This window comes from Cydia pomonella, chromosome 14 (genome assembly GCF_033807575.1).
Source record: "Cydia pomonella isolate Wapato2018A chromosome 14, ilCydPomo1, whole genome shotgun sequence".
In the NCBI taxonomy this organism is placed as follows: domain Eukaryota; kingdom Metazoa; phylum Arthropoda; class Insecta; order Lepidoptera; family Tortricidae; genus Cydia; species Cydia pomonella.
This window is the reverse complement of record NC_084716.1, coordinates 3,779,608-3,801,184: the sequence shown is the minus strand read 5'-3', so window position 1 is coordinate 3,801,184 and position 21,577 is coordinate 3,779,608. Positions and strand designations below refer to the sequence as shown.

Below are 21,577 nucleotides of genomic sequence, written 5' to 3'. Positions count from 1 at the left end.
TAAATACATTTTATTCTTAGGTTATAATTAAATTATTGTTGCCATTTACTGTAAATTTAAGCAGCAATTCACTAAAATTTACTTGAATTAAAACAACTATATTTATATCGCTATTACGAATTGTACATGGCACTTAGAATAAATGATATATAAAAACTTCTTGGTTGACATTAAATTATAATTATGGTTTCAGAACGCAGCCTGATCGCGGCAAAGTTTGTGTTTGTATTTTGTAAATATTTTTGTTAAAAATAAAAAAATGCAACGAATAAGCGTTTCGATGTGCATAAAAAGCTTTGTAAAACTATCTCGAATTCGTACACGATATTACTGTGATATAATTCCCAAAAGCCAAGTGACTATTGTTAGGAAAAAAAATGCCGAATCGAATAACCTCAAAACAGAAAGTGTTCAAGAAGAAAATCCTAAAGAAAACGTTACAAAAGAAAGTGTTCAAGAAGTTAATGTTAAAGAAAACGTTTCCAAAGAGTTTAGAGTTAATGAATATAATATACAGATGATTTCCAAGAATATATATGATCAGCTATTCAAGGATCATAGTCGTAAAGTAGATTCAAATATCATTAAAAGGTATTTATGTTTATCTTGAATTTTGACCACATTTCACTATATTTTACGGTTATTGAAAGGGGCTTATTAATAAAACAAGTCACAAAAGAGCTATCGCTACGATTCTTTTAATGTATATTTTATAAATTCGTTTTGAAATTTTACTTCTTTACTTTCCATTTTGTTTGTTATTAGTACTAATGATGTATCATTTTTAAATATTGTGTTACGCTTTGTGCTGCAAATCGTCATGGCCCCGACAGGAGACCAGCGTTAGCCCAGCCAGGCTAGCACCATGCTGAGTCGGGATCATTTCATGGCTTATATGTTATGTATGGTTACCTGTTGTTTTCTTCTTTTATTTTGCCACAAATAATCACTCTCTACTCGACTCTACAATGTTTTACAGAATGTGCAACTTTACTTTGTATGATAGTAATTTACTGAGTTTTCTTTCATTTCCAGTTGTCAAGAAAGTTTAATGAGACATGGAATAGACTACAAACAGAACCCTTATGTGTCTGATGTAGAGCTGAAATTGCCAGAGTTGCAGGGCAAGGATGTTGTAGAGCATTTTTACAATATTGGTGAGCAGCAGTCTGGGCCTTACAGAGAACTGTTGAAGACTCTGGCCAACACCAACATACCACGGCCACCTAAGGTAATCATTATTTTAAATCTTTAAAAAACAAAAATAAATTGACGACCAGTTTGGCCTAGTGGGTAGTGACCCTGCCTACGAAGCCGATGGTCCCGGGTTCAAATCCTGGTAAGGGCATGTATTCGTGTGATGAGCATGGATATTTGTTCCTGAGTCATGGGTGTTTTCTATGTATTTAAGTATTTATAAATATTTATATATTATATATATCGTTGTCTAAGTACCCTCAACACAAGCCTTATTGAGCTTACTGTGGGACTTAGTCAATTTGTGTAATAATGTCCTATAATATTTATTTTATTTATATTTTAAATAAATAAAAAAAAAAATTCTTTTTTTTTTCAATCTATTCCTACCTTACTTATCTTAACTTATATATTGACGATTTGTCTGCTTGTTTGCCTCCTATATCATATAAAAACTGAAAAGAGCCAGTCTGGAAAGATCCAGATGGAAAAGGAAAAAGAAGACAACCATTGGCATTCTGGGCTGATGACATAATTAAAGTAGTGGGCCCAACTAGATCCTATATCTAAAGTCCTATATCTATTAAGAGGGTTCTGGTGTAATTTTCTTTAATATAAATTAGGTTTATTCCTAGATTAAGTTGCAAATATTATATATTTTTTTGTTCTATTGCCCAGAAAATAAAAGTTTTTTTAAAATTGTCTATCATAAAAATTACAGCAGTTATTATAAAGACTAAAGATCTCAAAATAACAGCTTTTACAAATATTTTACAGGAATGGTTGAAAACTTATGGGTGGTCCAAGTACACAGACGACGGCGTGGAGCAAGTGCCATTCCCGCCTGACAATGCGCTTATATTTGATGTGGAGGTTTTGATGTCGGCTGGGAAGAGACCTACTTTGGCCTGCGCAGTGTCACCTGATGCTTGGTAAGACCATCATCATCATTCGCCTTTTATTCTATTAAAGTGTCAGGTAGGGAAACAATGTTTTTCATGGTTGTGTAAGCCATTACGGGAGTGGAAAACACTACCACAAGCCAGGCAGATGTGGTGTGCCTATTGATATGCCGTCGAAAAGTTTCCAAATTTCCTTTATTTTCTGTTAAGTTATCCTGAAATTTCTGACAATGTTTCCAACTTTTTGGAAACATTCCTTAACATGCATATGTTGTACTTGTAAGTATGCCTGTGGCAAACAGATGTTGCGCTGATGATGACATAAGTTAAATTCATTGGTATGAATAGGGTTCGAACCCGCGACTTTTAGATTCAAAGTCACGTCTTACCGCTAGGCCACTAGCGCCAAGTATGTTAAGATATATGGGTTGAAATTTTTAAATGCGGCACATAGGCCAGCTAGCTGTTTCCGTGCTACTTACGCGAAAATATTCTTATATTTGAGGACCAGTTTGGCCTAGTGGGTAGTGACCCTGCCTACGAAGCCGATGGTCCCGGGTTCAAATCCTGGTAAGGGCATTTATTCATGTGATGAGCATGGATATTTGTTCCTGAGTCATGGGTATTTTCTATGTATTTAACACATTTACTGCCAGACAAAAAACGGCGCACTACCCCAGAAACCGTGGTCTATAGCTGCGTACAAAACAACCCACCCAGTGGGTTGTCCGGTATCTGAACAAAGTTCACGAGCGCCCACCAGGTGGGTTCCTGGCAGTGAATGTGTTAAGTATTTTTTAAGATTTAGTTAGTGAAAAACGTTTTCTCCCGAAATGGAATATGAGGAGTATAAATGTGAGGAGGTCTTAGAATGCTAAAGACATGCTTTTTCACCACAGGTACGGCTGGGTAAGCCGTCCCCTAGCCAACGGCGAGCCCCATCAATCCTTCGATCACGTGAACTACGAAGACCTCATACCATTGGAGACTGACGGAGACCAGCCTGTTGGAGATCTGGAAAGACCTAGAATAGTTGTTGGTCATAATGTGTCTTATGATCGGAGTAAAATAAAGGAGCAATACTGGCTTGAACAGACAGGTATTTATAAGTATTTTAGTAATTTGAGTAAATAACCCAAACTACGCATTAACTGGGTCCACACAGAGCGAGCGAGCGAGCACGTATGTGCGAGGCAATGTCCTCACGCACAAAACGGCCAGTGTAGACGTGCCTCGACCGAGGCAGCGCGCGCATTTTCTTCGCCCGAGCGCGCTGCCTCGACTGAGGCACGTCTAAACTGCCCGTTTTGTGCGTGAGGAAATTGCCTCGGGCGTATGCTCGCTCTGTGTGGACCCAGCTACTGACATATATCTACGGACGGGCCTTACGGGCACTAACAATGGGTCCAGTACAGCGGTACAACGCACACGATTTCGAGCCAATCGTGCAGTCTAACGCCACAACGCAATTGGTTGATGAGTTCGCATCACGCGCGTGATTGATCGCAACTAGTTGCGTTAGACTGCACGGTTGGCTCGAATTCGTGAGTGACACCGGTGAACTAGCACCATTCTTAGTGCCCGTAAGGTACGTCATATATCAATGAAACTACGAGACTTGTGTGTGTCATTCGACCAATAAAATAAGATACCCCAGATACAAACCGTAGATCACCGCTGTTTCACTTCATTGGTTGTCGGGTCGATTTAACCACTTACAGACAAGTCCAATATGTGATATACACCGTGTTTTTTTTGATTTGCGTTAATTTCGAGGGTGCATTCCTGAGCTTAAATTAAGTAACTTTCTCAAAGACACCGATATTCTAATTAACTCCATTTCGGAGAGAATCAATCATTAATTTTTATCTTATAAGGCCCTTACGAGCATGTACACTTGCCTTAGGGCCTGTTTACTTATTGATTAGTGTTTAGTGCGAGTTCATACATATGCTACTAAACGTAAGTACTATCTCGGACGATCGACGTTCGAAATTACATTGATATGTCACAGTTTTCAATTGTTTGGTTGAGTTAAATGTAATACCCGTGTTACAACAACGCTATATGCAACATTTAGTTACTTTTTATAAACATGAAAATTGTAAAAAAAAGCAAAAAAAAAAGTTTTTTTTTTGAAAATTAACTATGCTATTTAGTTTCCTTAAACGTACTTACCGATACCCCGAAGTTAACGAAATTCAATAAAAACACGGTGTATATTACATATAGTAAAACGTGTACGTATTTTTGGTTCTTACGCCATTTTGTAAGTAAGTTTAAATTGATATTCTTAATCCGCTACAGGAGTGCGATTCATGGACACCATGTCCATGCACACATGCGTCAGTGGGGTGACCAGCTACCAGCGGACAGTCCTGAAATCCAAAAACAAGGAACCGGACCCTGCAGATGACCATTGGATGGAAATCAGCTCTCTCAATAGTCTAACAGAAGTAAGTAATATTAAAAACGTGAATATCTTAACAGTAATCTTATCTTAACAGAGCTCAACGAGGTTGCGGAGTGTTAGGGTTGGCAACCCGCATGTAACTTTTCTGGACTTGCAGGCGTATATAGGTTACGGAGACTGCGGGGCTACCGATGTAGTATAAAAAAAATCTTAGCAGTGATCTTTTTGAATATAATCGTTTATTTGTGGAAAAAAGGGTCATACATTGATGTTATATAATATTGTTTCCATCCTTAATTTACCATAATACATAGCATAGAAATAATCTTAAATATTAACTAGTTTCTTACATTTAAATCTAATATTATATTATCAGAAAAATGACACATTAAAACATTATAAAAGTAAAAGTATTCAAATTCTTAAAATACATTTTATGTCATTTCTATGATTAATTGATTGATAAAGAATTTCTGAATCCTATAATTTACATGTTATTACAAGCTTTAAAGAATAATTCATTAGAAATCGGAAATGCGGAAACATAAGACTCGCAGCAAATTTTGATTTTATTCTATAATCCTTCGCTTCGCTCTGGATTCAGTGTACGCCCTCTCGTCGTAAATATATCATGTCTATGTAGAAGTAGTTGTGAAATACAATGAAATATGATCCATTAACTTAATGGTAATGTTTTCCTAATTTTTCATAATTTGTTTCTTCTAAAAAAAAAATTAGAATGCAATATCTAAATTGTCAACACAGTACACCGCAAGTAACTTCATATATTCAGTTAATCCTTATCCATATTTCATACAAAAAGAGGGCCCCTCCGGGATTTGAACCCGGGACCTCCTGCACCCAAAGCAGGAATCATACCCCTAGACCAAGAGGCCACATGTTCAGTAGGCCGAAATTTCCTATTACATTAGTACAAAAGGATAACGCGGTACAAACAATATTTTAACAGATTTAAAAAAGTATTTTATTTTCTTAGAACTTCCGCAATTAAATATTATGTAGATTTTTTTTTTCAAGGATTATGTATTTTTACAGCTTTGTCGAGTTTTTATCAAAACGCTAGTCTATAACATCGAATATAGATAAGGGGAGGGAAATATTGCACACTACCGATCCCTTTTTCATAAATTATATTATTTTTTTATAATATATTAATTTATATATTATGTATATCGTTATCTAAGTACCCACAACACAAGCCTTATTGAGCTTACTGTGGTACTTAATCAATTTGTGTAATAATGTCCTATAATATTTATTTATTATAAATAATAATGTCTAAAAATCTTGGAAGTTTAAATCAGTGTTTGATTCATCTGTATATTGTCTTTTTCTAACGATATTATAGTTATAGATAGGTTTTACGCGCTCCGAAATTTAAGCACTTACCTATTTTCGTTGGACTTCAACTATGACACGCAAGTGATAAACACTAGTCGTATCTTTTTTACTTAGGTATTCTTCTAATTATGCCGTCTCTTTTACGCCTGTTGCATATTTAGGTGTACATAAATATATAATAAACATATTGAGTGCGCTGCCATTTTTTTTTGCTTTTTATGTTAGGGTATATCATATCTGTAGTTATAATATTATTGTGTTTTTCAGGTACACAAACTGTACTGCGGCGTGCCAGTTGACAAGGCAACCCGCGACATATTCGTGGACGGAACCATGCAAGACGTGCACAACAACTTCCAGAAGTTAATGTCCTATTGCGCCCACGACGTGATCGCGACGCACAACGTGCTGGGGACACTGCTGCCGCTGTTCTTGGAACGGTTTCCGCACCCTGTCACTATGGCCGGCATGCTCGAGTTAGGTCAGTTTATATACTGGCACAAGCCTAGTGTCGGAGGCAATAGTGCTGTCTCTATCTAGTATGACTATCTCTCTCCCTATTCGTGGACGGCACTATGCAAGACGTGCACAACAACTTCCAGAAGTTAATGTCCTATTGCGCCCACGACGTGATCGCGACGCACAACGTGCTGGGGACTCTGCTGCCGCTGTTCTTGGAGCGGTTCCCGCACCCTGTCACTATTGCCGGCATCCTCGAGTTAGGTCAGTTTATATACTAGCACAAGCCTAGTGTCGGAGGCAATAGTGCTGTCTCTATCTAGTATGACTCTATCTCTCTCGCTACTCGTGGACGGCACTATGCAAGACGTGCTCAACAGCTTCCAGAAGTTAATGTCCTATTGCGACCGCGACGTGATCGCGACGCACAACGTGCTGGGGACACTGCTGCCGCTGTTCTTGGAGCGGTTCCCGCACCCTGTTACTCTGGCCGGCATGCTCGAGTTAGGTCAGTTTATATACTAGCACAAGCCTAGTGTCGGAGGCAATAGTGCTGTCTCTATCTAGTATGACTCTATCTCTCTCGCTACTCGTGGACGGCACTATGCAAGACGTGCTCAACAGCTTCCAAAAGTTAATGTCCTATTGCGACCGCGACGTGATCGCGACGCACAACGTGCTGGGGACACTGCTGCCGCTGTTCTTGGAACGGTTCCCGCACCTTGTCACTATGGCAGGCATGCTCGAGTTAGGTGAGCCTTGCAGTGACGCATATATCCTGGTGTTCCTGGGTTCGAATCCCGGTAAAGGCATTTATTTATTTATTTATTTATTTAAAAACTTTATTGCACAAAAGACAAACTTAATGTACAAAAGGCGAACTTAATGCCATGACGCATTCTCTACCAGTCAACCTTAGGGCAAAGCAGAAAAGATTGTAGGCGGCGCGTTTAAAACTAAAAGAAATTGTTATTGAAAGAATTAGAGTCCTAATACACATAAATTAATTATAAACTACTTAAATACATAAAGACACATACCTACATACATTACATAAATAAATATATATATATATACATAATATACATAACCGATTCGTGAGACTGATACTTAATTGATCTTTAAACTGCCAGCAAATAAATCACGCAAAGATTTTTTGAAAGCAAACTTGTTGGGAGCTTTTCTAATGTTAGGGGGAAGACCGTTCCAGAGACGTGCTGCCTGAATGGCGTAAGAGTTAGACATGAAGCTTGTTCTATGAGTGGGGATAGAAAGAGAGAGATTGCCAGTAGAGCGAAATTGACGGTCACGAGAAGCACCATAAAAGTGAAATTTATATGTATGATGAGCGCAAATTTTTGTTTCTGAGTCATGGATGTTTTCTGTATGTTATCTGAGCGCCCACAACACAAGCCTTCTTGAGTTTACCGTGTAAGAATGTCATATAATATTTATTTATTTCTTTATTTGTTCTATAGGTTCAGCGTATTTACCAGTCAACTCGAACTGGCTCCAATACATAGACTCATCAGAAACCATATTCGAAGACTTAAAACTAGAATCCAAACAAATATTATCTCAAAAAGCCGACGAAGCGTGCAAATTAATGGAAAACGACGCTTACAAAAAGGACCTTTGGATGTGGGACCAGGATTGGTCTACTCAAACGTTGAAGTTAAAGAAAACCATCCCTAAAAAGAAAAACGAAGTGCCAGAAACACTGGCGATAAAATTTGAAAATCGAACGGCGAATGAAAAAGAATTCAATGTTCTATGCGACGAATACATAGAAGCGATTGATTCGAATTCTTACCGGCCAGATTGTTTTGAAGGCGTTGATGAATTGAGTAAAAAGTTTGCATATTTGTTTGATTTGAAACGGGCGTTGCCGGTGAAAAGGCCATATTTGGCGGGGTATCCGGCGTGGTATAGAAAACTATGTACGAAACCGGGTAAAGAGGATCATTGGGAGCCTGGGGCGAATAATATTACCACTAGTATGCAGGTATAGTAACCCAATCATTAATAAAAGACTTAAAACGTGTATATTTATATATTTTAAAACATATTTAAAAGCACGTCTATCGCGAATTTATTTTGTTACCTTTATTTCCGACGTTTCGACGCAGGTTTCACAGGCACAGATAACTGATATCCCAGCAAATTATGTTGTTTTTTCTCTTCCCTGTTTATGGAGGTGTAATTATTGTTAATAACTTAAGAAATAATTTAACTATTAAGGAAATAATAGTGTCTCAAGGAAATGATGTCTTATTAAAATCTGAATGTATGCTCACTCAACCATTGTAACACCACAATTGTACTATATTTAAAGCAAATAAATTACTGTCACTATTACACAATTGTATACAATACTTTTTCTACGAGTCAACTCAGATAATACTTCTTCTATTATAAAATCTAAAAAATTAAACGAAATTAGGTAAGTATCTCAGTAGACAAAAAGTTAGTACAAAAGACATCAACGCACTTCTTATTCATCAAATAGTAGCGCGTTGATGTCTCTTGTTCTATCCTTAGGCTACACGTGATTGGTCGAATTCATTACAGTTGACTAAAGCGATTCATAAGAAGTCATTATAGTTGAGTCGGGAGCCCACATTGAAAAGTATGCGATTACATTTTTGTATACGAAGTCTTAATTGGACCATTAAAATCGACGAGTTGAAAATAGTTATTTACGATACAAGTGCGAAAAATAGGAAATTCGCAACGAGTGGTGATAAATTCAAACACGACCGAAGGGAGTGTTTTAAATCGACACGAGTTGCGAATTACCTATTCGCACTTGTATCGTACAACGTTTTACAGTACATATGACCCTTTAAATTTTCGACATAGTTACATAATGTGCTAATTTACGCACTAGTGCGGAAAAGTAGCACCATATGTACTGTAAATTTTATTTCTATACCTTTCAGATAACCCCAAAACTACTCCGCCTGTCCTGGGAAGGTTACCCCCTCCACTACATAATGGGGGAAGGATGGGGGTTTCTGGTGCCCTTCAGGAGGCAGAACAGCAGCGAAGACCAGCCGAGACTGCCCTTGGAGGAGTTGTTGGAGGAGTGTCCTGTGGCGGAGTGTAAGGAGGGCGGAGAGGAGGATTGTTACGTTTTGCCGAAGACAGTTGAGGTACTTAAATAGGCTAGATCAGGGGTTCCCAATCTTTTTCAACATGCGGCGCAGTTACAAGTTTAGTATTTTGCAACGGCGCCCTTGTAAATTTAAAATCACGGTCGAAAAAGAGTGACACGACCCTATATTATTTAACGCTGCGAGCGCTCAAATAGGTACCCGCGAATATTTGTGGTTTCGGATAATGATAGAACTCACGGCGCCCCTCTTTACTTTCTACGGCGCACCAGGGCGCCGCGGCGCACACTTTGGGAACCCCTGGGCTAGATGACATGTTTGTATTAATAGTATCAGTCGATCCAGCTTTTTTTTTATATTATAGGACATTTTTACACAGATTGACTAAGTCCAGAGGGCTTATCGCGAACCACGTTCGACGTGTTGGCTCCCTGTCACACTTACGTATGAATATACAAGTGCGACAGAGAGGCAACACGTCGAACGTGGTTCGCGGTAGGCCCTCTGATCAGTGGGTTTGACCCAGGAACCGCCAGCGACGTCATCTACTCCCGTTGTTGTCTGAATTGATTGACAACATAACTTAAATTGTTCTGGATTTCAATTGTTTTGACAGCGCACTCTATGACGCCTTGGCGGAACTACGTCCAACGCCACTCGGGTGTAACGTAACACCCTAGTTTGCTCTATTGTTCAAATATGGCGAGACTTAAAGGCGATAGATGGGACAATTCACATCCAACCGTTCTTCGACATGTAAATACTATTTTCATCACACTTGCTCGAAAAAGATCTTATTTTATGCAGGTGTACTGGAGGATAAAGGCCTATATTGTTCCCACGGGGGTTATGGATTGTGAAAAAAAGCTATAACCAAGGGAGTTATAGCTTTTTTTTTATTGTGCCACTAATTCATACCAACTACAACCTACTTGAGGTATAAATGAGTTTTATTTTTAGTATCTTCTACATCTTTCACGTTGCTATGCCACGTGAGTCCGAAATCCTTGTTGTCGACTTTGATTTCCGACCGTATTTACCGACGCTGCATTTTGATTGTGAAATGTCTCGTGCAAAAGTGTATTATGATACCCGCCGCATACTTGACACCGTTTAGTAGAATGGCAAGGTTTGCCGTTATGATTGTATAAACAATTACTACAAAGATTAAGTTTTGTAATTGTTTTTCGTTTAAGTCCTGGGGCCATGTTTTTGAACTCAGTACAGAAATATATACCATGATCTTGCTGGCAAACTGGGCATTTGCGCCTGTATTCGAGGCCTGGCTTACTTGTTGGAGTATTGTTGCTTGTAAAATACTGATTTAAACGGCTTGACTTGTATTGATTACTTGATGTAGATTTATTGATTTATAGAGATGTATAATTTATTTTTAGTGTTTATGTTAAAAATATTTAATATGATTAATTAAGTAGCCGATTAATATATTTTTACACGATTTTAAATCGTGGCTGAATGCCGAATAGTCAATCAATAAATTTTTCGTGTTATGGCTCCATCAAGGTGTTGGTCTGTCCTTCAATGCCTAACCTGTCAATGAATGACAATATGGCGGCCGAATGTTCAAAATGTCACCGTATTTAAGAATGATTTCGCTTAAAACTTAGTTTTTTCTTCGCAAGTGTGATGAAAAACATTGTGTGTAACTCCGGGGGTAAGAATATCGCGAACTCAAGTCTTTAATGCACTCCAGCCTGCGGCTGTCGCATCTAAAGACCTCGTTTGCAAAGTGTCACTCACCCCCCTCGTTCCACAATGTACTATTTTTTATAATAATGGCTTTGTTTGTTAAATATTATAATAATTGTTATAGGAGGATTTGGGCAGACGGGCATACTTCGCCAGGAAGAAATTGGACGAACAAGCGGCGGCCAACCAGTACCACGGTCTGGGCGTGTGGTGCGGCATACAATTGCAAGGTGTATATGCGTATATAAAATGATCAGGCGTTACTTTGCTGAAATTCATAGTAACTAAAATACTAAAATAGTAAATCGCAGCCAAATAACACTAGACCCTACTCATAGTGTTGTGTTCCTGCCGGTGAGTAAGGTTACCAGAGCTCAACGAGGGGCGGGAGGTGGTTTGGGTCGGCAACGCCCATGTAACTCCTCTGGAGTTGCAGGCGTACATAGGCTACGGATACTGCTTGCCATCAGGCGGGCCGTATGCTTGTTTGCCACTGACGTAGTATAAAAAAAAAGTATTTTATACAATCGTGACATAATAATAGAGAGCTTTTCAGTCGAGTACCGGGATTAGGCAACGAAGCTTGCTGAGTTGCCTAAGTAAGGTATGAGATTGAAAAGCTGGATAATATAGAAGAAATAATACTTTAAACTAATAGTATCATATAGGTAAACAAACCAAAAGTACTAATTTAAAATACTCGAGCAGTCGCGTTATCTTCATACTCGTACGCGCCCTGGCCACCGTGGCCCGGCGGGGTGGTCAACGACACCTTCTCGTAACTCATGAGGCCCTGGTACTTGCTCCTTGCTAAATTAAATTTTGAGACAGTTTTTTTCTTGATTTTGGACACCGTAGCTTATGGAGACTAACAGGCAACGCTAAGCGGTTTTCATAGTTTATGGATGTTGCTATATTAAGGGTGTCCCATGTGCGTTTATGACTTATGAAGCAATTGCTTCTACTATACAACCAAAATAAATAATTAATTTGAGCTATATTTTTGTTTCGTCCTCTTGACGGCGGCGAACTGTGATTGGTCAATTTTATTATAGTTGACTAAACCATTTCGAAATGAATATTATAGTTGAGTTGAGAGCCCATACATAAAAAGAACCCATTTTGGAACAGTTTGGTATACGTAATCTTAATTCAACCATTACAGTCGACGAGTAGAAAAATAGTACATTACTATAGAGGCCGGGAAACGTAGGGTTGCAGGCCAAGTAGATAGAGATACGCGGCCGGTAACCCCGTTTCTCGCCGAGATTTGTATAGTGCTTTTCTCAAACTTGCAATTAAAACAAAAAATGTAGTCAATTTGTTTTGTGGCGACCTCCTCGGCTCGCCACTCTACCAGCGGTGCCCTGCCACTTATTTATTTATTATTTATTATTCGTTGCTAAGCAACGGTAGCGTACCTATATTTTTTGATGTTTGAATGCCAAGAAGTTGTGTCACAATTTGACGTTAAAAAACAAAAGAAGGTTGCTTTACAGTCCTAGGTGTGTAAGGCAGTATGAAATTCCTTTACATATCATTTTCACTCATCGCACCTGATATGTAGTATTTCCGGACCTAATTTGACGTAAGTCATGTCATCATTTCATAGCAAGTTTGAGAAAAATATATTACTTTGCTAATCTGCGAAAAGATAACCCGTTATACTTACTTGCGTATTTTAACATGCAATTAATGTTCCCACCATACCACCGCAAAAATACGTATTTCAGTCGTCGGACTTCGGACCGTCAACATCTCCTGAGGATGCCTCATAGGATGCGAGACACGTGTCGGATTTTGTACTTTCGGTAGTGAATTGTTATATTTATTTGCGTATTTATTTTTGCGGTGGGAAGGTGGGAACATTCATTGCTTGTTAAAATACGTAAGTAAGTATAACGGGTTGGCACTGATTGACTAGCAAGTTATCTTTTCGCGGATTAGCGAAGTAATATTTTTGTTTTAATTGCGTATATATAGCCGGTAACGCGCATGTTTCACCCCTGGAGTTGGTAATTGCTTACCATCGGGCAGTAAGTTTATAAAGTAAAATATACACTCCAATATAAAATATTTTGGTTTAGGGGAGCCCTAGCCTGGGTGCCTAGAAGTCGTCTCATAATTACAGTTGCCGTTAGATATATCGGCGCACCCGAGGTATATCTGAACGCGCACTCTAAATCCTTGACAATACAGGCGTGTTCAGATATTTATGAGCAACTGGGCCGCTCTCATAATGGCGACTGTACGTACTGTCAAATAGAAAAGTAAACTATGTTTTGGAACGATATGATTTTAATTTAGGAAACCTTTTGGAAATCACTACATTTCTTTACACTTTTGCAAAAACAGTGAACTTTATTCAGTCTCAGATAAAGTTCACTGTTTTTGCAAAAGTGTAAAGAAATGTAGTGAGTTCCAAAAGGTTTCCTAAATTAAAAATTTAGGAAACCTCAACTTCAACTTTATTCAGTCTCAGATACTGAACCACAAACTCACCAAAATACTACTGAAAACACCTCGACACCAACTACGTAAAACAGTAGGATTAATTACAGGACATAACACACTTAACAAACACCTACACAATATGGGTAAAACAGACAGCCCCATGTGCAGAGCGTGCATGGAAGAAGAGGAAACAACAAAACATATTCTCCTAGACTGCAAACAGGTAGAAGTATACAGGAACAAATACCTAGGGACTCCGTGCACACTAGGAGAGGCAATTAGCAACCTGAAAACTTTGCTAGGCTTCGTGGAGGAGCTGGGGTGGTTAGAGTAGCGCTACCTCGTTTCACGCAAAATAGGCACAATGGTTGTCGATTTGCGGAAAATGCCCAGAAGCACTAACTAACTAACTCAGTCTCAGATAATGTTTATAAATAAAGCAGAGACGCTTTCCAGATAGATTATCGTACATTCACTCGCCTGTTGCTATCTCTATTGCACGCGCATAATTATATTGCTGTCAAACTCGCACAGTGACATTGACAACCGGCATCATGGGCGGGACGGCAGTGTCTCTTCTTTAGAAATTTAAAATGACATCAGGTTTTTTTTCTAGGATGCTGCCACTTCCTAAGGCTGCCTCACAAAGACGGCCCCAAATACAAAGTTGGGAATCCCCTGGCACGTGACTTTCTGGACATGTTCAGTCAAAACGTTCTATCCGCACAGGGGAATGACGCTGAAAAAGTGAGTACCAGCGTCTTCAAACTGCAACATTTATTCAGCAAATAGGCCACAACTTTTACACGTCATCATGGAATTTACATACAAGCAAAAAAAGCACATCAACAATTGGCTACTTGACTGTTTTTTGTAAATAATGTCAATCGATCTAAGGATCAAATGTCTATACAGGACTCATGGCATTTAAGCAACACAAAGGTCAGAAATGAGAGTTAAATTGCCATTTTGACCCTGAAATATTGCGTTTATGTGTATAGTTGTCATACAATTTATTTTTCAATAAAATGTAAGGAATCGAATGGTACCATTTTCTTTTCTATTTTTGAAAGACAAAAAAAAATTTTTTTTTTGAGATTTCAGAGCCTTGTATTTTTTTATAAGCTCAATATAATTTTTTAAATTCCACTTTTTTACAATAGATGGCTCATTTTCTATCCATTTAACTAAATTTTGTTATAATATTCTACATGTGTCAAGTACCCAATTATAAAATACAATTAACTGAAAATATCAATGCAAACTAAAGTACTATTATTAGTTTGAGATGTATTAAGTCTCTTAATTGTCCCGCAATCGTTGGCAGGGCGTGGTGTAGGATTTAATTTAATCGTACACGTCAACACGTGTGGCAAAAATATGAAATCTTTGTGGGCTCAATTTTTCATAGTATTTTATCTTACCTTAAGACCGGTTTTATATTTTAGCTTAAATTTATCAATTCGTAGGTACTTTCCTTTGGCCGTATGATGTCCTACTGGCGTAATAATCGCGAGCGGATCATGGGGCAACAAGTAGTGTGGCTCCCTGCAACAGCGCTGCCGCAACATTTGTGTGGCGTGCGGCAATACGGCGCCATCTTGCCGCAGGTTGTCGCATGCGGCACGCTCACTAGGAGGTAACAACTACTGAGACATATGTCTTACTGACGCAACCGTGAGCGGATCATGGGGCAGCAAGTAATATGGCTGCCTGAAACAGCGCTGCCGCAACATTTGTGTGGCGTGCGGCAATACGGCGCCATCTTAACGCAGGTTGTCGCATGCGGCACGCTCACTAGGAGGTAACAACTACTGGGACATATGTCTTACTGGCGCGACCGTGAGCGGATCATGGGGCAGCAAGTAATATGGCTGCCTGCAACAGCGCTGCCCCAACATTTGCGCGGCGTGCGGCAGTACGGCGCCATCTTGCCTCAGGTTGTCGCATGCGGCACGCTCACTAGGAGGTAACAACTACTGGGACATATGTCTTACTGACGCAACCGTGAGCGGATCATGGGGCAGCAAGTAATATGGCTGCCTGAAACAGCGCTGCCGCAACATTTGCGCGGCGTGCGGCAGTACGACGCCATCTTGCCGCAGGTTGTCGCGTGCGGCACGCTCACTAGGAGGCAAGTAGGAACAAAAAAAAATCACACGTTGACTATAGCATATATATAATATATATATATTATATGCTTTAGATGTCAATCTGTTTTTAATTTTAACTAATAAGTAAATAAGTCACAAATGAGACCATAACTACCGTATCCAGCTCATTTCTAAAGAGACCTCGCAAGGCTCGGAAACCGGTTAAATTTCCAAACTGTTATCATGTACTGTTTCGTTAAACCGTTATTTTTAAATCGGTTTTTAGGGGATAATTTTCATGAAGTTCTTGTCAGATTAACCGGTTTAGAACAATACAAACCGGTTTCTTCCTATGTCGGTCTCTTTGTTTACACGGCCCACCACCATCCCGGCCGGTTCGTCGCTCGTCGAATATCCCGGTTTATTTAGGTTACAATAAAGTTCTTAAAACGTCCGCGTACTTATGAAAGGAATAAAACCGAAATAAACAGGTATTTACCGTTATTTTAATAACCGGTTCGGAGCGTTGCCCTTTATTAAATAATACATGTTATTTATTGTACATTACAATATGGGTTCCTTCTTCCTATACAAAATAATCTTATGTTGTGTAGCAAATAAATCCAATTTATGAAAGTGGTTGTCGTCGCAGATTTTCATCTGCTTTTTTCAACTTTATTAACATTTAATTTTCTTTTCTTATTATAACAGGGCTAGCGAACCTACCTGGATGACCGCCAGCAACGCGCAGAAGGACCGGATCGGCTCCGAGCTGCGAGCCATGGTGCAAGCGCCTCCGGGATATAATTTCGTCGGCGCCGACGTCGATTCGCAGGTAAATTAACAATAGGGAGCGTGCATGAACTGTAGGAGGCAGCACAGGAGCCGTCAGATTTTTGGCGCGAGGCGTAAATGTGATGTTTTTTGTTCCGATGTAGCCCACAAGATGGCAGAACCTACTATGCACAATAAAACACGTGACGTGAACATGTGCATGTTTATGGTTCCGATTCAGGCCACAAGATGGCAGACCCTCCAACGCGCACGGTCCCTATAGCAATTCATAGTATTAGGTTTATTATAAAATGTACATATAGGAAACTATAGGTCTATATCATAAGAAATTATAGCTGTAGCTTATTTACTTATATGTTTTATAAGACTGTTTGTTTCTAAATAAATTAAAAAAAAATTAACATGCAACGCAGGGGAACGTAACCAATGATAACAAGTAAAAAGAAAGGCGAATAATCTGAATCTATATATTTATACTTAACTATCTACGTAACATAATTCAGTCTTTATAACAGGGAATGCAATCTCGAACAAAGATTGGCGATTAGCGATCTCGCGCGAAAAATCTGAATCGAGATTGGGTGTTTCAGATTTTCCAGATCGAGATTAATATCGACGAAATCGAGATTAAACAAAGTGATTAAAAATGAGTTATGTTGATCAATAATCTTTAAGTAGGTACAACTTCTTATATATCCATTACATATCCAGCATACAATGTGTTTGTGCACGTATAGTGGAGCCGTTAACCACGTATAGTACGATGAATTTTGTCGACAAATCACCCCCCATACCTATTTTTTTTCTCAACCATTTTAAAAAGAAGACCCTCTTAAATGAGCGTCAACTTAGTTTTAAGGAATAATTACCGCCGTCCGAATTATCATTTGGAACTAAAGCAACTTATTTCGACGCACATTACAGAAGGTCTTGTTTGGACTCGTGTAACTTGTGAAATGTTTTAACTAGGGCTATCATTTTGATGTCAACTTTTAGCTGATATCCTGTGCTATCATTTGACAATAATAAACGTACAGGTCAACGACCTCGTTTTCGAAAAAAATGATAAAATGTAAAAAAAGTAAATTTTTTAAGACAGTTTTTATTTTTCTTTGACGACCGGTTTGGCCTAGTGGGTAGTGACCCTGCCTACGAAGCTGATGGTTCCGGGTTCAAATCCTGGTAAGGGCATTTATTCGTGTGATGAGCATGGATATTTGTTCCTGAGTCATGGGTGTTTTCTATGTATTTAAGTATTTATAAATATTTATATATTATATATATCGTTGTCTAAGTACCCTCAACACAAGCCTTATTGAGCTTACTGTGGGACTTAGTCAATTTGTGTAATAATGTCCTATAATATTTATTTTATTTATTTCTTATTATTTCTCGAGTGATTGTGTAAAATTCTCTGTGACATTTATGCCTGAAATTTATGCTTCAATTCATAAGCTACCGAATCATTATTTTTTTTAATGTGCGACAGGTAAATGGACAGATAAATGGTACATTAACCTATGGAAGGGTGCATTTTTAAAATGGTCGAGAAAAAACATAGGTATGGGGGTGATTTGTCGATAAAATTAATCGTACTATACGTGGTTAACGGCGCCACTATACGTGCACAAACACATTGTATACAACTAGTAACTGATGTTATATTTGAAAAACTGTAGGGTGTGCGAGCATAAATCATATAAGTACTTGTGGGTACCAAACAAATTCTCACGCGTCAACCCTTTAATCTCGAAAATATTAATCGAGATTTCGATCAAAATTGCAAACATCGAGATTTCCTGCCTGCGCGATTGAATCTCGAAAATTTGCTCGAGATGTCACAGTTTCGAGATCTCGCGAGATCGAAATTGCATTCCGTACTCTATACTCTAGTCTGTGTTTTAGGAGCTGTGGATAGCGGCGTTGCTCGGTGACTCGACGTTTTCAACCTGTGGAGGAACAGCGTTGGGATGGGCTGTATTAGCTGGTGACAAGGTTTTTTTTATCTTCAGACTCTTTCCCGACTTGGCGATAATCAGTGCGTCATAACTGCCGTATCCGAACCAATCCAGGAGAAATACTGCATACTGTCGACATTTAAGTGGAGTCCAGACGGGATGAGCAAATTGGCGTCAATCTCCAATTTAGTTACGTCAATCTTCAATTAAAAAATTCCCCTGAACACGAATACTAGAGTCACAAATTGATATTTTTGCGTCCGCACCTCCATTTTATCGGTAATCTCGGTCATAATCGGCGGTCGAAAACAGCGAGCCAACTTGGCGTTTGCGTCCGCACGGCCCGATTTGATCTGACAATTTAATCAGATTGGCGAAAAATTGTCGCGTGTGGATTGGCCAGTTATTAGTAGGTAACTATTCTTTATTGCACCACAAAGAAAATAAATTTAGAAACAGATTTACAATGTAAAGAAAGGTAGCAATAACAAATGGTCTTATCGCTGTAAGCGATGATGATGATGAAATGGATATTCCAATGCATGTATTTCCTTTGTTGTTTTTATTATATTTGTTTGACATTTAGAATTTATTCTAGAAACAATCTAGACTAGTATTTTTTATACATTTTTTTTTGTATGACTATATTTTGTGAAAGTTTTAGTATTAAATTTGATATATGAATTATATTCATTAGTATTATATATGGAATAATATTTACAACATCAATAAATTGCTCTGATAATTAGATTAAGATAATTCTATGTAATACTGTCTTACTATTCATAAGTGCTTGTTGCTAGGCATACATGAATAAAGTATATTTGAATTGAATTGCGATCTCTTCCAGACAACCTTAGGGTAGCAGGATATTACATGACTTGCTTATAAACAAGTATCCTAATGAGATCCTAACGAGTAAACTGCCCCAAAATTCGGCCATGCAATCAACAGCCTTCTATTTTACATTAGTTTATTTGGCGTCTGATATAACCTTAAAGATACAAGGTGTTACGACAATGTATAGTATATAGCAGTGGCGGCGCGTCACAAATATTCGTAGGGAACCCGGAGCTAATTTTGCTTTCCTTTTCTCCATGAACCGATCGTGAAAGAACTCAACGGGCTGAAATTAGACAAGCCAATGGGAATCGAGTTCTTTGAACGATCCGCCACTGGTATATAGTTAAACTTATTTATCGTATGTTTGTGTTGTAATATTTTTTTATTTTTTTATTTGTTTGTTTTATAGGCTCGGAAGACAGATTTACACTCACTTACCGCCCGTGCAGCTGACATATCACGCTCGCACGCCAAAGTCATCAACTACGCTAGGATATACGGTAAGGGCGTCAGATGCTCCGAACCGGTTTTAGAAATAGCGGTAATTCGGTACCGGTTTATTTCGGTTTTATTCCGAACTTTCATAAGAACCCGAACGTTTTAAGAACTTTATTGTAACCTAAATAAACCGGTTTATTCGTCGAGCGACGAAACTACCGGCCGGCCTAGTGGTGTGCCGCGTAAACAAAGACATAGGTTTAAACGTGTGTCCAAAGATGGCAGTAAATGTACTGTGGCTACAAAATTTTCTTTAACAGTACACCTCTATTTCCAATTCTATTTGTTATAATAAATAAAATACTACTACTAGTAGTCAGAATTCCTCGCGATGTTTTCCTGTACCGAACAGCAACGAGCAACCGGTAAATATCAAATCTCATACAAAAGTTCCAGAAAGTAATTAATACGCACCATTTCGGGCTCGAACTCACGACGAAGCCAACCCCCTTATTATCGCTATAACCACCAGTATATTTGTATTTTTTCTTAGGAGCGGGCCAAACGTTCGCCGAGCGACTCCTAAAGCAGTTCAACCCGACCATGACCATGTCCGAGGCCAAAAGCAAAGCCGCCAAAATGTACGCCACCACCAAAGGCAGAAGGGTGTATGTGCTGAAGAAAAAATACATGGAGGGCATGATCGATGAGGATTTAGAAGGACAGGTATATTTTTAAGCCTTTAATATGCCTTATATTAGGGAATGGAGGGCAAGGACTAATGTCGACAGCTCATAGCCCGCCGACTCAATTTTTTAAGTAGATATTTCACAATGCACGATGTTAAAAGTGACGTCACTAATCTTCTTGGAGTACTTTTTCACTTATTTTAATTTGTAATTAGATGAGTGTGGGTTTTTGGGCGCGCGCGCTACGGGATTTTATTTTGCACTGGCGGTTAGAGGTGAGGGGAGTGTGCGTTCGAGTTGTGTGTAGGAGATATTGAACATAAGCTTAAATTAATTATAAAATAATATATGTAATTTTCACAATGGCGTAGCCAGGGAATATATTTCCCATTATGATTTTTAGCTTTATCGGAAGTGAGAGTAATACCCCCTATTTTAAAGAACCATCGTATATGCAGTGACGTGTCTTGTGCGTTGCATTTTTAGATTTCGCTTCGTAAATTGAGTTTTGTAAAACTTTTTGTGCTCTTGTTTGGTTTTAGTTTTTTTTTTCCTTCAGAAAATTTCTTTCCCATTTTTTAAATTCCCTTTGAATATATTTATTTGGTCGCTCAGTTTGTAGAAATGCCCGGATACCAGGTGATAAGGCTGGCTAAAATGAGCGGCAAGAAAGTCGAAGAAATGTTCGAGCGACCGCGCTGGGTCGGCGGCACCGAATCAGAAATGTTCAACAAACTGGAAGAGATCGCTGGTAAGTAAAAGTCCACTTAAAAAACATGTGACCGAAACCGGTAAAACGTCCCACTTTGTCGCTTGCCATAAGGATGCCTTTACAGGTTATTAGTATAAAGATACAAGCAAATCTCATCCTTATGGCAAGCGAAAAAGTGGGCCGTTTTGCCGATTTCGGTCACATTTTATATTGCCATCAAGGATAACAAGCATTGAATACAACAAGCGATCGACAAGCCGGCGTTTCCGCTGGCTGCCGTCTGGCCACATCTACGTAGATAGATAGATAGATAGAATATTCTTTATTGGCACACCACAGTAAAAATATACAAGAAAAATAAACCATTGATTAAATTTAGAGGCAGACAACAGGCGGTCTTATCGCTAAAAAGCGATCTCTTCCAGACAACCTTTGG

General features: G+C 38.7%; 1 protein-coding gene and 1 non-coding gene across 2 annotated transcripts in view; one reads left to right on the top strand and one right to left on the bottom strand.

The window, feature by feature from the left end:
* Window positions 1–16: 16 nt before the first annotated feature.
* Window positions 17–21,577, top strand: part of LOC133524735 (DNA polymerase subunit gamma-1, mitochondrial) — a 33,918-nt gene continuing 12,357 nt past the window's right edge. The window contains exons 1-16 of the mRNA XM_061860881.1: window positions 17–591; window positions 1,036–1,231; window positions 1,975–2,129; window positions 2,999–3,198; window positions 4,407–4,555; window positions 6,142–6,355; window positions 7,812–8,338; window positions 9,276–9,488; window positions 11,284–11,389; window positions 14,230–14,360; window positions 15,083–15,252; window positions 16,418–16,541; window positions 18,407–18,496; window positions 19,712–19,802; window positions 20,294–20,466; window positions 21,045–21,180. Coding sequence (XP_061716865.1) covers window positions 260–591; window positions 1,036–1,231; window positions 1,975–2,129; window positions 2,999–3,198; window positions 4,407–4,555; window positions 6,142–6,355; window positions 7,812–8,338; window positions 9,276–9,488; window positions 11,284–11,389; window positions 14,230–14,360; window positions 15,083–15,252; window positions 16,418–16,541; window positions 18,407–18,496; window positions 19,712–19,802; window positions 20,294–20,466; window positions 21,045–21,180 — 3,007 coding nt within the window. The 5' untranslated portion in view covers window positions 17–259. The remainder of the gene's footprint in view (window positions 592–1,035; window positions 1,232–1,974; window positions 2,130–2,998; window positions 3,199–4,406; window positions 4,556–6,141; window positions 6,356–7,811; window positions 8,339–9,275; window positions 9,489–11,283; window positions 11,390–14,229; window positions 14,361–15,082; window positions 15,253–16,417; window positions 16,542–18,406; window positions 18,497–19,711; window positions 19,803–20,293; window positions 20,467–21,044; window positions 21,181–21,577) is intronic.
* Window positions 5,337–5,408, bottom strand: Trnap-ugg (transfer RNA proline (anticodon UGG)). Its single transcript has one exon. It is a non-coding gene; the product is annotated as a tRNA-Pro (tRNA).